Genomic DNA, 17,379 nt, shown 5'->3' on the forward strand with positions numbered 1-17,379 from the left:
TTAGCTTACTCCCAGTCTTATATTAAATATTCACCAAGATAAAACTTTTGTTATCCTGGTGGGCTGCCACGACTGTAAAAATGTGTCGGCATGCTTGGGTGGCATTCTTTGTGTTTGCATATCCCACAGTGCCTTTCAACCTTCACCAGGCCCATTGCATGTACCGCCAATGGAAGATTCCGAAGCGGCGCAGCATAGGGATCAAAGAGCCGCTCTCGCCCATGGAGAACATGCGATTCACCGACTTAGAGAAGGGTCTGGAGTATATAGGCCGGTAAGTTTGCTTTGCGATTCTTGTGAAGAAGGATTGTGATTGACATCTACTACACCTACTAATATACTTTTGCAACTGGAGACTAAATTTGGTATTGCTGATGCAGCAAAGTGGTCAGGGTCACATAGACTTCACAAATCTATTAGTAGCATTTTCGTATGATGCGGATTTTGCACACAATCCTCTGTAATGGTTAAAATCAAATAAGTTTAGTCGGAAGACACTAGCACTACTGAAACTTTCACTAGTTCTTAAATGTTTCCCTGCGACTGCCTTCCAGTGGCCTTGCCAAGGAGATGAATGTGCCTTGGAATGAGTACTGGCCTTTCCTCGGCTGCTGGTGTAACTTGGCTTCTCCAGAGGGCTTAGAAAAACTTGAGGCCCACCTACGAAGCAAACGTTCACAGGTAAGCATTTCTTTTTTTTTTCTGTATCGGTTTGCAAATAACAGTAGTACTCGGGATGCATTTCCTGGTTGGTGTTTTAGACTATAAAGAGTTTGTGAAGATGTCTGAATAATCGTGCAGTGCAAAAAAAAAGTTTTACAGATGAAGTGCACACGATCATTCCATTGCTTTTTACAACAGAGGTAAGATTAAAGGCTCATTAACAGACTTTTGTTTGGTCTTGTGCTTCTAGGCAGCCATGCTGCATCTTTGCATGTATGCCTTTTTTTTCATCTACCCCACCTTGTGTGCAATAATATGCACCCCTGTCACGTCTGGAAGATGAAAGATCTGCACGTAAACCTGCACAAATCCGTATCAATATATACAGCAACATTCTTATTTTTATATAATGGGAACATGAAAAAACTGACACATTAGGTGGTTTCCAAATCTCACCCTCCAGCAATGGCTTCCTTGGCTTAACAGAAGCTGTTCTTGAAGGCCATGCCTGTGTGCTGCAGGCACCAGAAATCATCGCAAAACCTCAAGACGCTTCACGTTTGCCGTGTTTGTTGTACCAAATATGCACTGCTCTAGAAAAATAGCTTTTTATTATGGTTGTGTGAATACAGGATAGAATAGCCTTTTTCCCTCTGAAGCTCCAGAAATAGCAAAGTGCTTAATGGCAGTCTTCTATTTCTTAGAAAGCATTGCTTTCCAGTTCCAAAAGCAGGAGTGTTTTTCCATCTTTATGGCAGATGGTTTCCATGGGTTATTGTCAGCTCATTAAGGCCAATCTGCATGACAGACAAAAGTGGGGGAGTGGGGGGAATACAGGATAGAATCCCGCCATCCGGCATCGCTCCGAGTGGTCATTGGCGCTGCACGCGTGGTCTGTGGTAGGTGCCGACACTAAAGAGTTTTCAAAATGCGAGGCTCACGGCAAGTTCACACGGCAGTTCATTTTTTCCAGTGGCAAATCGGCCCGATGTTCACACATGCTTCCATGCTTTCCACATGCGCTGCTCTTTTCGTTCCCTCTGTTAGCGTAGCGTTAATACTTTCAGTCGATCTTGTTGACTTGGTCAACCCTTGTACCATAAAGATTGTGCACCATGGGAATGCTGTGTGCATAAGGACACGACAAAGGCAGTGCAAAATGCTCAACACAAGGTGGAGTGGGTTGAAAGCTGCCTAGAGTCAAGCAAGATGAGGCGGAAGAGTGGGCGTGCGACTGCATGGCACAGGCATGCTAGCAGACGGGTCAGGATCGATGTCCCTCATTTATGGAGCACTCGACAGCTTTTACCCTGGTGATGTCACTTGCATGATCCTCTTGGTGTTATGAAGTGAGAAGAAAGGGCCGGTAAATTTTGGAGGAGCACGGCAGAGGTTGTTTCAGGGCCCTTTAACGGTTGTGTTACGCAGGCAAGCCGTCCAATAGAATAACATTTGTAGACGAAAGCTAGAAGGCTTGTGACACATTGTATTTGTGTCAAATGTGCACAATGCTCATTTACATTTTTGTTTTGTCTGGCTTTGTGGGGTGAGCTGATATTCTGTATAGGCTACAATTTGAAATAACATAGACTGCATGCAACGAAATATGATTTCACCCTTGAGATTTAATATAGTCGTTCATGCAGGTGCTGTCTGAAAGATGGTCCCTAGAGACTTCCCCAGCGGCATCTGATGAGCACTCACTGTTCAGTCCCATCAGTCAGCTTTGTGAAGCGTTGGGCGATCTCAAATTAGGCCCTGCATTTGAGAAGAGCTGGGGGAGTAGGCAGGCAAGCCAAAACCACCTCCACTGTGCCAAGCTGCCAAGGACACCCAATGGAAGGACGCTTTCATCAGCAGGTGTGTGATGTCTTTCGTGCACTGCATCTGATTTAAGTGCTGTTTATGTTGCACTAGCCAGTATCTGACTAATGTGTGTGTATTGTAAGAAGCCAACAAATAGACACCATGGGCAGCATAGTGGAAATTACTTGTACTTTTTAATTGAATTAAAGAAATGATAAATTAATGGAAAGTGAAAGTGGATGAAAAAACAACTGGCCACAAGTGGGATACGAACCCACGTCTTTGCATTACGCACATAATGCTCTTACCAATTGAGCTACCGTGGTGCTGTTTCCCCATCCACTTTCTGGGGCATTTATGTTTATCTACTAGAACTAAACCTGGGAGTGTTAGCCAGTGCCACCACCCACGGCCTTGACAGCGAATGTGGAACATCCTTTCTCCTACAGGCGTCATGTATACGTGATCTTTTTTGAGTGAAGGCAACTGGTTAATAAACCCGCACATGGTAGCTGAAGAATCCGTCAGCATCTGTCAAGTGTGCCTGTATGTGTGGGTGTACACAATAAGTTGAGTGCTGCTTGACTATGAATTAACGTTTGTCTTGGCAGAGCCTGGCTGCAGCCCTTCTCTGTGTGGGGCGCCGCAGAAGGGTGTTCCCCTTGCAGCTCAACGCTTGGCAAGGGTACTGTTCGACTGGGCAGTAGCTCACGACACCGGCCCAGAGCCAGAAGCTGATCTCGCCTTGCAGCTAAGTGAACAGGTAAGCCTTTGCAGGGTGCCTTGACAAACCGACCTGGCAGGTCAGGATTGTTCTGACAGGTTTCTGTGTTCCAAGTTGTACGCTTTGAAGTTCTCTAGCAGTGGGCTTGCTACACATGCATTGTCACTTTTTGCCTATGATTGGTTTAACTGAGTTATCGCTATTGCAAAAGAAGCATCCGATGCATTGGAACCTTTGCTAATGCTGTTGCCATATCATGAGACAGGCTCGTGATGACCAAACTTTATGCACACAGTTAACCCAATAGTGCGCTCTGAAATCCGCTTAAGCTCTGCCAAGTGCTTATGGGACATATGATAATGGCACAAATATTAAATAGCAAATGGACCTTAACGCTGTTGTTTGATTGCATTACTGCTAGCCGTGCTCGTTATTGTGCTAGAAACCTCTGCGGTCTGTCGAAATACGTTGGCCAAAAATATTTTGTAGTTGGTATGAAATGTTTGTGGTCTCTGGGAGTGCTCTAGATTGCTCTAGTAATTAATGTCAGAAGGAGCAGGCTTCCGCTTAGAGTTCAATAAAAAGAGTTCTGACATGATAGTAAAACTATTGTGCCAATTGTGGTAATTGCCACATGATGATGGGATGCTGGCAGACACTGCCAGAGCTGGCCCACCTGGAGCACACCAGCGGCCCGGATCTGTGGCGGCTGCACCCTTGGCTGAGCCGGGAGGTGCACGCGCTCCTGCGCGACGGCCTGGAGGCCTCCGAGCGGCAGAGCCTGTGCCGCGCCCTGCGCACGCAGTTGCCTCCTCCATTCACCAACCGAGCAGCTACCGCGTCTCCACCCTCTACTGACGACGAAGATGATGGCGGCAGTGCTGGCGACATGACACGACGTTACCGACAGGTGAACAGCCATTATAACATGCAGTGGGCCACCGTTGGACCACATTCTAGTGATAGCTATTCTGGGCTTATTCCTGGCTTGAACTAAATGACAGTACTGGCAACAGACTGCCTAAATCTGTTACGCCATTTCATCAACATGCCATCATGGTAGAAGACGAAGGCCACAGCTGTGCTTGGGTGCATAATAGAATGCCTTGGTAACTTCATTATTGGTCATCAATCTCGTCGTTTTCCTTGACATTTCATTGGTATTGCCGGTCTGGGTAGTCCATTTATATGGCCGTCTGTAGTCCTCATTTTTCTGGTGCACAAAAGGAATGAGCATTTTTTTTTATTGCAATGACTGCAGTGCCATGCAAGAAACCAAAGTATTGCATAGACAGGATGTCTCATTGGTTTTGTGCCGTGTCCACTTCACAGGCCACATTTTACTTCCTTGCCCATTTTCAATATTTACAGGCATTGTGTAAGTAAATGATGAAAGTGTAAGCCTTTGTTTATACAGATACCGAGTTGCAGCAACATGAATATACAGTCAAACCTCAATATATCGAACACGGATATATTGAATTATTGCGTATATCGAACACTTTTTATAGCTCCTGGAAAATCGCATGCATATTTAATTTTTTGTTTCGAATTGGGTTGGACGTAAAATGCATATATCGAACTCCACCAACCCAGACTACGTGCGCTCTGTTGACAGGCAGCGAGCTTTCCCGCAACACCCTCGAAAATAGCGGTGGCACGACGGTCGTTCCCGACTGCTGCGCACACGTCGATTGTGCCGAGGGTGTAATGTGAACGTATGCGGCGGCTTGGCTTGACAACGTCAACGACGCATTGCATTTGCCGCACTGACCACATTGACTCCTCCTCGGTGCTGCGCTCTGCGCCTGCCGCGCCTCGTGAGAACTGGCAGTTTGCATCCTTAAAGACGCAGACGCCTTGGCAGACGTCACTCGCTTGTGGGCCTATCGCTTGTGGGCCTATCGCTTGTGGATCGTTTAGACATGTTGAGGACTCCGTGTTTAAGCACGCGGCTGCCATTAAGAAGCAGGCTGCATGACTGCAGTACTTTCATCCAAATAAATAAGTACATGTGCTTTGTGCAAAGCTTCAAGTGAGTATTTACTGCACCACGATTGGGGCGCGATCAGGGATCGTTGTTCGGAGCGCGCATACAGTTGTGCTGCGTGTGATTGGCCTAGACCTCGCGGACTTCACATGGCTGACGAAGTCGGTGCGGCTAAGCCAATTGCTTGCGGTGCAGCCGAATGCGCACTTCAAACAACAATCCCCGATCGCGCCCTTGGTTTATTGATTGATTTGCATAAGTTTTCGACGCATTCTTTATGTGATTTTATATATCGAATTCTGGCTATATCAAACTATTTCACAATTACCGCGCTGTTCGATATATCGAGGTTCGACTGCAGTATTTTAAAGGTCTGATCAGTAATTGGTATGCAGGGATACTGCTTAAATTGAAAATGTTGCAACAACTCTGAGTGCATCTCCATAACAGCAGAATAAAGTGGCAGGACTAGAATTGCCAATCATTCTAGCAGGTCAGTCACAACTTCTGAGCAAATGTCGGGACCCAGTTGAGACGGCCAAATTTGGGACTGCCAAATGTCCTGGCTTTTCCTTTTTCTACTGAATAGCAATCAGTAAACCAAATTTCACTCTTGTAATGCTCTGTATTGGTAGCCGTGGTAGCTGTGTTGGCCAGGCAACTACTGCACCTTTCTTAATGCAATTCATCAAATGGTAGGACTAGAAAAATGTGTGCTGGTTGGTGCCTTCTGGAATTGACAATACCAGTCTCAGTCACCAGGTCCCCATTCCAACTGTCTCCTCAGGAGTAGGCAATTTTAGACAGGAAAAAATGGCATACACAAAAGAAAGTGCGTACAGGAGGAATGAAAGAGGTTCGATGTGTTCCCGCTTGTTGGGTTTGTATTGTCATTTCACAGTTCGGTTGTGCCACAAACCAACAAGCCTAGGAAGCAGGTGTCTAACATTTTCTAGAGCACGTTACCAAAGAAGCATTTCTTGTTCTGTTCTTCGAATTAAATGCCAACTGTCCCTCTCTTACATGCACATCAGTCGAACTTCAACCTCATAGCAAAATACTTGTGTTACATCCGATATTCATTTAGGCATATACTCGCTATAAGCTCATATCAGCAAGAAAAGTTAGCTTTACTTCATCAACTGATAATTGCTTTCATGCTTGTTTTGTCGAGGTTGGACTGTGTGCACACATAACCTTTGTTCACTTGCGTCACTGATTTAATCCTCATGCCTATTTATCCAGTATTCTCTGTGCACATAGAACAAAGCAAAGCGAATTCATAACAGGTTTGTGTTCATATACAATTGTGAAATTGGAACAGGTAACCTATTCAATATATTAAGATACAAATGTGATTATGGCCAACCACTTTGTTATAATCAGCTATTTGCTGAAGACTTTGTGTACAGACAGTTAAACGTGTATGAGTTAAAATGGTGCCTGCTGTAGCATCTGGTAGAGCTTCTGGTTCTGTTTTTAAAATGTTGCTTTCACTATCAATACTGAATGGGGAAAAGTTTCTTTAGCCTTTTGTCAGTAAATAGGTAGATGCCAGCCACAGGAAAACCGGACGATATGCCACTGCTTTCTATGCGCAACTTTGCAGTTCACAACACAAGTTGCCTTGTTCAAGTGAATTGCACTGATTGTGTCAAGCAGCAGAGCACCATAGGCACTATGGCAACTTCAGCGGGGCACAAAGTTCTAGGTTCACATACCAGCCATGGCTGGTGCATTGCATTGAAAAAAATGCTCATTTAACATGGCCCAATATCTTGACAAAACCCCAGGTGGTGAAAATTTAATTGGTGCCCTGTGCGGTAGCGTATCTCGTAGACCATGTTTCTTTGGGACCTTAGAGGGAGAGTATAGTAAATTATACTTTTCACTGTACAGCTGTAGACCAGTGTGCAGATACAGCTCTGCTATTCCATAATCCGGGTTGCAAACTAATTTTATAAAATGCAGAAATTCAGCAGACATACAACAGCTCTAAGGGCATAATTTGATACTTCTGTCTACTGTTGTTCATGACAAGTGACTAACATGCATTCGATTGATTAATGATGCCCAGATTATTTATATTCGCAGCAGTTGTTTCATACTTGCGCCGTTTGCATTCTGTGTTTGTGCAGCCATCAAGTCGTCGGAGAGGTAGAACTCTGAAGCGGCATCTGCAGTGTGTCCTGCGTTCTCTGTATGCCTTGTTGGAGGCTGACTCGGCCGATGCGGAACCTTTCCACTGCTTGTGCTCCCAAGCAACAGCAGGAAGCCTGGAAACAGCATTTCTCAGAGATTGGTGAGTTCTCGTGGAGCCTGTGCAGTGCTTTGAAAGGAGTAAGGGCACATATTTTTGAAAATGTAAAGACTCTGTCGCCTGCTTCTCACACGTTAATGGATGAAACTAGGCAAGGTTGAAAGATTGAAAGCACCTATGTTTGTAAACAAAATTTAGTACTTTAATAAATTCTAGACCTGGTGTCATCAACATTAATGTGACCTCGTGGCCCCTAGCAAAATTAGCTGACATATTGTAGCAGTAAGGCTAGGGTGAGATAGGTTGCTCATGCAAAAAAACACTGAAGAGCGAGTGCTGTGCATATTTATTGTGTCTGCGCTCGCGTGTGGCAGCTGCGGTGATTGCAGAAACAAAGCGAGCTAGTGTATTTATGATGTCGTGACATGTGCACCTCTGTGTGCCGAAGGTGAGACTGGTTCACAAAAACATTACAGTAAATTATTGAGCGCACTCTGGCACTTGCTAATATTTTAGAGTGTGGCTGTTAATGGCCCGTTCCTGCATTGGCAGCAGCAGCATAACCGAGCAAACGAGCTTAACAGCGAAAGATTAAAGAGCGAATGCGGAACGGCAGATGAAAGACGCAAGCCACAAACGGCGGACACCAATGAGAGCGGCCCCTTCAGTGATGTGCATGCGGGAAACTGGTTTCATGCAGACCTGGCCGGCTACTCGATGCGTACTCGAATATGGTTTTTGGCCAGACCGCTCGTTTTGGGCTATGGTCTGCTTGTGTCGGCTCTTGCTCGTGCTTGTTTAGTTTGCTTGGTTTGGTCTCATTGACGCTTGTTTCGATTGTTACGTTTAACAATTGTTTTGTAATCTGATTGTATGCGCGGCGCGCATTGTGTAGTACTTTCTGGAAGCCAAGACGCATCGGCGATTACACTGGAACCTTCGATAAGCCATGTATAAAAGCTGACACGTTCGACCTGCAGATCAGACTTGCGACAATTTCCGACTCTGCTACATTTCTCTCTCAAATTCTTTGCCTCAATATATTGCAAAATGGAAACATGCATAGAGCTGTACCCAAATTTCACGTCAGGGAGTATCGTAATCGTCGGTGCATCTTTTAATAGGGATTAAAGGGCTGTTCATACTTTTTTGCATTACACGAAAGCACAAGTTTAAATTTTCATGTCAATTAGTGTTCTGGTTTTCTCCCCAGTTTTGCACATTCAGCAGCACAATTGGTAATGCTTGTCCAATATCATGTCCCTTGGTTTGTGTTATGGTACCTATGTGTGACATTCGTAGCTGCTTCATTGATCAACTCGCGAATTGCGGTTATGTATTGTAAGCATGTGCACCACCTGTAAGTAAATCAAGAGCATTGAATTGAAATTTCTAAATTGTAGACGGGAGTTGCGAAAATTGACGCAGCAGCTACTGCTCCTGCTGCTGCAGCATTTGAGCAAGGCCGTGAGCCACCAAACAGACCCCTTAATGCTTCCAAAGAAGGATGTTAAAGCTTCCTTATGCAGCTTCGCTGTCTTCGGTGTATCGGTTGTCAAATCGGTGTATATCTGTGAAGGCATTTTTTTTTATTGTTGAATAAGTAACCCTTATAACAATCATAACTTATTATTGTTCTTTGCAGTTGTGGTTGTCCATGCGAGCGCACCATAATGTACAGTGCCAGCTTAAATTAATTTTCTACTATGGAACTCTATTTTCTTTCACTGTTGCACAGTGTCATCGCATAAAGGCAATGACACGTAATAATTTCCTGATTATACAATTTAGCATAAAAACCCGCATCTACCTCGGACCCACACATAATCCGAGACGTAATTTGGGGACAGCAAAAAAATAAAAAAATAAAAATTTATCCACATATTTACGAGGACGATATCGTCTATGTAGCAAAGTACACTCCTGCAGCCCCTCAAAATTGAAGTCATCATCTTTTGAAAAGCAGCTGGTGCAGAGGCGAGGCCGAAACACACTCGACGGAACCGAAAAAGGAAATCGTATGTAATGAATGTCATTGGATCGAGGCTTTCAGGCACTAATTCCATTTGATGGTAAGCTGATGCCTAGTCAATTTTTGAAAAGTGTGTTGCCTCTGCTAGCTGATGTAGTAGGTCGTCACTGTGTGGTAGAGGGAATCTGTCAACGATGATAGCTTTGTTGGCCTCACGAAGGTCCACATAAAGCTGAATGCTGTCGCTCTTCTTTCGGACTGCTACCACCGGAGATATTCAGAAGCATCCACTTTCTCGATTATACCTGCTCTACTTCCGCTGACACTTGTTCCCAAAGGGCCAGAAGAAGTCGACGTAGCTTAGCAGCCACTGGAGTCACATCCAGCTTGTGGTTGATGTGATGAGCAAAGCCTTTTACTAGTCCTGTCTTGTCTGAGAACAAGTAGCTGAATTTCTTAAGAAATTCTGCAGATAGACGATCAGAAGCGACACTTTTCATTTGTAGGCATTTCAATTCAGCCTCATGTATATGCAAGTCCAGGCTGCTGATGGCGTCCAACCCAAGTACAGTAAAAGCTCATTAAACCGTACCCACTTAAACAGTAGTTTCATTTTAAAAGTAGTAAAGTCAAATCCCCGACTTGGTGTCCATGAAACATATTGTGTTTTGTACCCGCAAACCGTACCAGCTTATTGCGTACGTATCGGTTAACATTAATGTTTCCACTTTTCGGTGCGCAAACACGGCGGTGCGTCGTCTCCGTCGGGCAGCCGGGCAGAACAACAAGCCTCAGAGATCGGAACAACGGCCTCCAAGCGCCCTGTGCGTTTGCGCATGAAGCCACATCATCATTTCAGCGCCGTGCTAGAGAGCTTCTTTAATCTGTGAGAGGGCGTCGAGCCATGGTCGAATGTTGTGGCGTCGTGTAAGCAAGGACTTGCATCATGCCGAAGATCATATAAAAAAGACTCCGAGTGCTCATCATAGAAGAATAATTGGACATCGTTCGTGCTATCGAAAGTGACACGAAGAAGTCGGCACTGGCATGCGACAGGAATCTACTGTTGACTAGCGTGTAGGGCATTTGGATGCGAAGAACTTGCTCAGCAGCGCTGCTGTGACCGCAAAGAGATGTCGACTACGAGGTTCGACTTTTCGCCATCGTTGCCTCTGTTGTTGCTGAAGTGTTGCCTAGCAACAGTGATGAGGACGACACAGGAAGCGACAGCATGGGCGATTCAGGCTCGACAGTGGCAGAAGCTCCGTGTTACGTCAGCCTCATGAATGCAATCGTCGGGGGGGGAACAGCACCCTGCGACTTCAACAGCACTACCATGCCCGTGCACGGAGAATATGCAACGCCAACGAGGAATCTGCCATGCGAGTGTTTGCAGAGAAGAGGGTGCTGGCTGAAAAGCTGGCTCACAGTTTCAGCAAGTTTGAGGCCACTGTCGTTCCTGCTGGGCCGCCTCGGCATCAAACGAAAATAACACTTTTGTTGCGCGTAGTGAATAAATATTGCATGTTTTCCCCCCCTTTCATCGCACTCTCTGAGTTCAGTTTTTGACTGGTAAGTGGGCGATCTCATGCTATTTCGGTTAAGCAGTACTACCATTTAGTACATACATTTTCCGAGCTCCGGCCAACTGCGGTTCCCTACTGTACAGCATACAAGAGAACAGAGACAGTGCGCTGCTTGCACGGAGTAAGACATGTAGGAGGTGAAACTCCCGTCAGCGCGAGCGAGCGCGGGCGACCAGATAAAGTCACAATTGTTGTATGCTCCGGCGGGGCCATATACAGTGGCGGCGCCATGCGGCGTGTCGTAGAAGCCGCGGCGAAAAAGAAATGCAGCGTCCGGGCACCGGCGCGCTCTCGATGACGGTAATTTCCTTCCAGGCCGCCAGGCGCCGCCAGCACGATAACGGCTCTGCGGGCTTGTGACCTTTTCTGGAGAGCAAACAGCGGAGTTTCCTCTCCTAAATGTTTCTTGCTCCGTGGCTGCTTGTAAGCAACGATAGTGGGAAAACAGCCCTTCACCATGATCTTGCTGTTAGAGTAATCCAATAAAGCAACAGCAGGTGGTAGCAATGCCTTCATAGTTTTAAAATGCTTCGTGTAAATGTCCTCCGTTATTGTGGATACTGACGACCCTGTATCTACTAAAAAGTTCACAAAAACGCCTTCAACTTGCCGTTCCATGTAAATGCTGCGGCATGAAATGCTGGCTGAGACATGTAGCAGCGTCACATGATGCTGAACATTCTCTTGCACTTCCCTCACACTCTCTTTAAATTCTGAACTGCAGGACATAACCTGAAGGTGGCCGTTTTTTTCTGCACTTAGAGCATCTCTTATGTTTAACCTTGCAATTTGGCGCATTTGCCAAATGCTGAGTAGACCTGCAGTAAGTAGTAGCAACAATGCTGATTTGTATTCCTTGCAGACGCCGGCTGCGTCTGTTCACATTTCTACGGCAAGGGCATAAACTCTTTACGACAGCCGTCACGGGACTTGATCGCAGAAGCGCCTGAATGTCGTACGTACTTCACCTCCTCCGCTGCGCCGAACTCTTGAAGGCTCTTCAAGGCTGCTTCATAATGCTCTGCTATTGTTACTGCCCTGTCCAAGGTCAGTGTCGCGCGCTTTCGAAAAGGAAACGTTCACGAAGCCTGTCTGATGCGATACCGTAAATTAGTTGGTCGCGGACAGCTATGTGAGAGGATTTCTCGAAGTCGCAGTTCTTTGCTAGTTCGCATAAATTAGCAATCTAGACATCCGTAAGCTCACGCAGATTTTGTATACTCTTTTTGAAGCGGTGACATTCAACAAGCACATTCGTTGTGGTAGAGAACAGGTTGTCACAAATGTGCAGCATGGCTTGAAACGCATCTTCCGTCACTGTAACATGTAGAAGTAGTATGCTGGTCTGGGACTGGCACCGTGGGAGTAGTGGCAAGCACATTCGTCCACGTGTTGCGTAATTTACGTTGCCCCTCGGCGCCAAGCGAATGAAGAAGTATGGCTCTCCGTCGAGACGCAGCAAACTCGGTGGCATCCATCGTCTCCAAATTGGTAGAAAATAGTTCCTTCCGCGGGGTCGGACGGCTTTATCGAATCCGCTTTGCAGGAGGCAGTCGAAACCGCCGAGTCCTACCTCGACCACACAGGCCTCAAGTGCTCCTCCCCAAAATCGAAGCTGTTGTTGTACTGCCCAAAATGACAAGGCAAAAGGCCTAAGAGATGGAAACCCCCACGCTGCGTGCGCGCTTGCCGACCGCGCCTCGATGAGTTGGAGGCAAACAGGGACGCACCACCAGTAACGTACAATGAAATCGCCAAACACTTTTACTTGGGATGAGGTCTCTTTCCGCCCCTGCACCCCAAATTAAACAGGCCACAGGCGCTAATGCTATGCTTGTTACAGACACATACCTATCCATACCCAAACCATGCGTGCCCCTTGTGCGGAGTCACGGCGACACTCGCACATGTGCTCTGGGAGTGCAGAAACGTTCCGCCTGACTCTACCTCCGACAAGTAGGAGAAGGCCATACGAAGCCCACTCCTACAAGACCAGCAATAGGCCGTCCAGCAGGCTCGCGCGGCGGCCGCCAGGTACTCCCTGTCGGTTCCTGCGTAGGAAACACCTGCTGTGCGCTGACGTGCGTCCTGCAGGACTTTTATTAAAGTTTGTCCAATCCAATCCACTACTTCCATGGTATGGGGGGCTGACCAGGGATTTCCAGAAATGCAGGCGGAGGCTAAGTCCCGCGAAACTCATCATAAGGCTTAGCTTGTCGCCAATATGTTGTATCGTAGGTAGGTAAGGCGGCCACACACACCGAGCCACGCACGGGGGCCCTCCGTCCAAAAGGACGACTACAACTCCAATGGTCTGCGATCGCATGCTGCCTGATCCTTCACAGCACCGACCTTCTTATTCCAACTATGACGTCATGTATGAAGTAAGCTAAATATGAAGACTAGCTAAATAAAGGAACCGAAACCAGAAACCAAAACCAACTGCACCACAATACAACACACAGATTAAGTGGTTGTAACTGGGATGTCTATGATGACAAACACGGTGCTGCACTCGTGCAGCAGTCGCTTCACTGAGTCAGCCAAGTGAGAGCAAGAGGCATCCAGGGCAAGAATACCTTTGCTTGCAGCAGCTAGATGTTGACGGTGAGGTGCGTGCCTCGCTATCTCATTGTTTTTGAATGAAGTGTGTCAGCTCCGGTACAAGTTCTGTGAACATTCCATGCTCTGGCCCCCAAATACTTCTTCTCAGGCCGTTGAACATGAGGAGGACTTCTTTTTGCTTCCTCTAACAGTGAATTTGTGCTCGTTGACATCAAACTGCCACCCTGCAGCGCAGTTGCCGATGGTTTCGGCAACTACGATCACTTTTCTTTTGAAAGTAGCTGAATATTGCTTTTGTGGTCCTAACTTTGTGCAGCCATGAAGTCTGTGTGATTAAAATGGCGACTGATGATAGCGCAAGACCCTGATGATAATAGTGTTCAGCAATAGCAGAACTGCAAATTCAGGCAATAGCAGAACTGCCAATTCAGGCTGAAAATTGTTGGGATCCACATATAGTACAGAGCAGAAATTTCACATGGTAAATCTGGGAAAAAGCCTCAGACTATACGGGGTTCTTACAGTACATGCACTTCCCAGTCCAGATGTGAGAAGTGAGACTGTTTTAGGAGCGTATGAATTAGTGACATTGTCTGGAAGAAAGATGTTAGATCAGATTCCCACACATTCTAGTCATAGCATTACTTTAGTGAAAGCAAAAGCTTGCATTTTGCCGTTGTTGCTCTCAGTTTCTGCTTGTATGTTCGATTAGGCAGGTAGCATCAAACTTGCAGGTGGTGCACTGCAGTTCATAAAGGAATGCCTGGAAATCCTCAAGCTTCCCCCCCCCCCCCGTTCTTATTGTTTTTCCTTGCTCCAGTATTTATTCAAGTGCCTGGTTGTAATGTCCTTTGACTCCCAACTGTTTCTCTAGCAAAGCTCAGCCTGTGGAGGAAGAGGAGGAAGAAGTGTTCTTCACCCCTCCCACCAGCCCGTGCTCCTCGAGTGGATCGTCTTCTCAGGCACACACCCCTGATGAGGGTCCGATGTTCTATATACAAGGGTGAGCAGGCCTCACCCTTTGCTGGGTTAACTGTAGCTGCAGCTTTCCTCTGCTTTGCATCGTCTTTGACTCTCTTCTCATTCATTAACGCACAGGATCGGTTCAATGTTCTAAAGCAATACAAAGGCTTTAAGGGATGCTGTAGTGAAGTGCTCTGGATGAATCTTGATCACAAGGGGTTCCTTTGCGTGCTGAAATTTTGTTAAGCTACTGCTTTTATACTGTCCCCCATCAAAATGTGACCACCACAGAATGACTTACTAGCGCTACATTTTCATGTAGCTATGTCTGCTATTAGTGGATATGTGGCACATATTCTAGGCCGTGCTCTTACTGAAGTCAAGTGGTAGTGTCCAGATAAGCATAACCTCCTATGTCAGCAGCACATTGTAGACTTCTTGTGCAAGGGAACCCCATTCACCACAGACGATTTGAATTTTGGCCATTTGAACTGCACTGCTACTTCAGTAGTGATTGGTCAGAAACTAACTTACCTAAAGACAAATGTTGCAGTGTTTGTAAAAGAGTAATCTATCAACCTGTGCTTTGTACATAAAAATGCTGCGAAAATCTTTCGAAAGCCACATAGTGCATGGGTTCATCCTGCTTGGTGCAGGTCCCATCCAAGCAAAGTGGACTTGGATGTGCTGAGGGCTCTTGAGCCGCATCTGCTGGAGCCTGATGCCTTTGACCCTCTCACTTATCCCTGCGTGCACCAGTGGATGCAGGTTATTCGCTCGTACCCAGTGGAAGCCACTTCACGGTGAGCTCATCGTTTACTTGAAGAAAGTCGCTGGTAGTTGTGTAATTGTGTAACTGAAGTAAAGATGACTGAAAAATTCTATGCAACAGGCAAGTAATTGCATGGTAGTTAGAACAAGGACCGCACCTAAATGTCATGTAAAGCATGTATGAAATGAAAACACTCTCGTGTCGTGCATGCCACTAGATGTATTGTGCACTTAATTGCAAGGCTATTGGGTACTGACACTGCACCTGTCCTGAACACTATGCACACACCACGGACCATTGAACCAAGACACTGCTGATCCTCATCATACCCATGGCGATTAGCTAGATTTTTCTGCCTGCTATGGGGGGGGAGGGTTCCCAACAGGCTGTTGTCTATAAAATGATACAGCTTCTTACACTTCAGTCACTTGATGTGATAACTTGTAATTATGGCTACTCCTTGTTTTCGCTACCTGTCTGGTAAAGATAATCAAATATTTTGTTTCCTGCAGTGAATAAGTGAAATGACAGTTATCTGTCAGGTTGTATTTTCTTTTACCCCTCATACACTTCACCCGCGTGCTTCTCTCTGCTTCATCATCAAAAAACCAAGAGCACCTACAAATCTGCTCTACCCTGAAAGGTACAGTAAAACCTAGTTAAACCATACCCGCTTAAATAGTAGTTTCGTTTTAAAAGTAATAAAGTCAAATCCCTGACTCAGCGGCCATTGAACATAATGTGTTTTGTATCCGCATAAACCGTACCGCCTTTTTGCATACGTGTCAGTTAACATGTTAACACGGCCAACTATGGTTTAACAAGGTTTCACTGTATTGTTATAGGCAGTCTAATTTTGTTCTTTCTGTCTGTGTGGGTCCATGCTACAATTTATAATCGGAGGGCAGGCATTCAGCGTCTTTCCACCAACTGAATGGTAACTGAATGAACAATAGCTGTAGCATGCATTCACTGAATAGCGGTGCAACTTGTGTCAATTTGTTGCAGATGGCCAAGTCCTTCAGTGACAAACCTGAGGCACTCCTCACGCACAGTATTCTCGCCTGACTCTACACGTTCGAATGGAGACGGCAGGCCCGACGGGTGCCGCACGCCCCAGAGGGAATTATCAAGCACTCAACTGCGCCCAAAAGTCCTTTGGAGTGCCAGTCCGGGACACCTGTGACACACTGCGTACCTGCTGCTGCTGCTTTTACTAGAAGAGACCAGTGCCAACCTTTATCAAAGTGAAGCCGGTGCCACAGTCAGCCTTCTGGGGTGTTGTGTAGTGCATGAACACCTGGTGAGAAACACGGTGCCTCAAGACTATTGACAACCTCAAGAATGGGGGACAGTTTTAGTATTTCTGACCCTTTCTTTTTTTGTACTTTTAGTAGTTTTAGTTCCGAATTTTAATTTATTTAGGCAGTTTTCAGAAAGTATGGAGTAAACTTGTTTTTCAACTTGCCTTCTGCGTAACCTTGATAATTCTGTCAGGCTAAGTGCCAAATGTAAAACTGGTGGTGCTTGCATCTTGCTGTAATCACTATGTACACTTGTTTGTAAGAGCAAATAGCTTGCTGTGCTCAAGATGGCAGATCATTATCTGCTTAACATGTTGATTCAACACACCTAGATAGCATGAAAATTTTGGCAGGGATGCCTCTCTACACTGGATGGAAGCTGTAAGGAGGAGGCTGGCAGTGCTTCAACAGATTGCTATGTGTAGAAAAATTTAAATCCTCAACTCACTTCAGGGTTCATCATCAATCATCAACCACTATGAATAGTGGTTGGTGGTTACTGTACATTGCCCCATTGCATTTACTGTTTTTTTTTTTCTTTTCTTAAAGATGTCTCGAAATGGGGTGGCTGACTGATGACCTATATACAGTCTGCCTGTGGCATAGACATAGAATTAACCTTGCATTAGGTTGCAGTTTAAGCTTCTGTTCAGTCGGTCCTGAAGTCAGTTTTCATTTTCCGTAGACAGAGTTGAACTTTATTCCAAAGCTGTGCATAACAAGACAATTGTGGTTTCAAGTTTAGAGTGCCCAAAAGCGAAATTAAAACTGGTC

The 17,379-nt window shown here is 45.8% G+C and overlaps 1 protein-coding gene across 3 annotated transcripts in view; it reads left to right on the forward strand.

Moving 5' to 3' along the window:
- Ankle2 (ankyrin repeat and LEM domain-containing protein 2) overlaps positions 1 to 16,769 on the forward strand; it is a 29,836-nt gene extending 13,067 nt beyond the window's left edge. Inside the window, exons 9-17 of one of the 3 annotated variants that reach the window (XM_075688685.1) lie at positions 150 to 274; positions 555 to 681; positions 2,310 to 2,523; positions 3,081 to 3,232; positions 3,849 to 4,103; positions 7,322 to 7,485; positions 14,441 to 14,569; positions 15,186 to 15,332; positions 16,310 to 16,769. In XM_075688685.1, coding sequence (XP_075544800.1) covers positions 150 to 274; positions 555 to 681; positions 2,310 to 2,523; positions 3,081 to 3,232; positions 3,849 to 4,103; positions 7,322 to 7,485; positions 14,441 to 14,569; positions 15,186 to 15,332; positions 16,310 to 16,487 — 1,491 coding nt within the window. In that variant the 3' untranslated portion in view covers positions 16,488 to 16,769. Of the gene's footprint in view, positions 1 to 149; positions 275 to 554; positions 682 to 2,309; positions 2,524 to 3,080; positions 3,233 to 3,848; positions 4,104 to 7,321; positions 7,486 to 11,863; positions 11,969 to 14,440; positions 14,570 to 15,185; positions 15,333 to 16,309 lie in introns of those variants that run through there. The other 2 variants (XM_075688686.1, XM_075688687.1) reach the window with 2 other exon arrangements.
- The last annotated feature ends 610 nt before the right edge of the window (positions 16,770 to 17,379 follow it).

This window comes from Dermacentor variabilis, chromosome 4, assembly GCF_050947875.1.
Source record: "Dermacentor variabilis isolate Ectoservices chromosome 4, ASM5094787v1, whole genome shotgun sequence".
Taxonomy (NCBI): Eukaryota; Metazoa; Arthropoda; class Arachnida; order Ixodida; family Ixodidae; genus Dermacentor; species Dermacentor variabilis.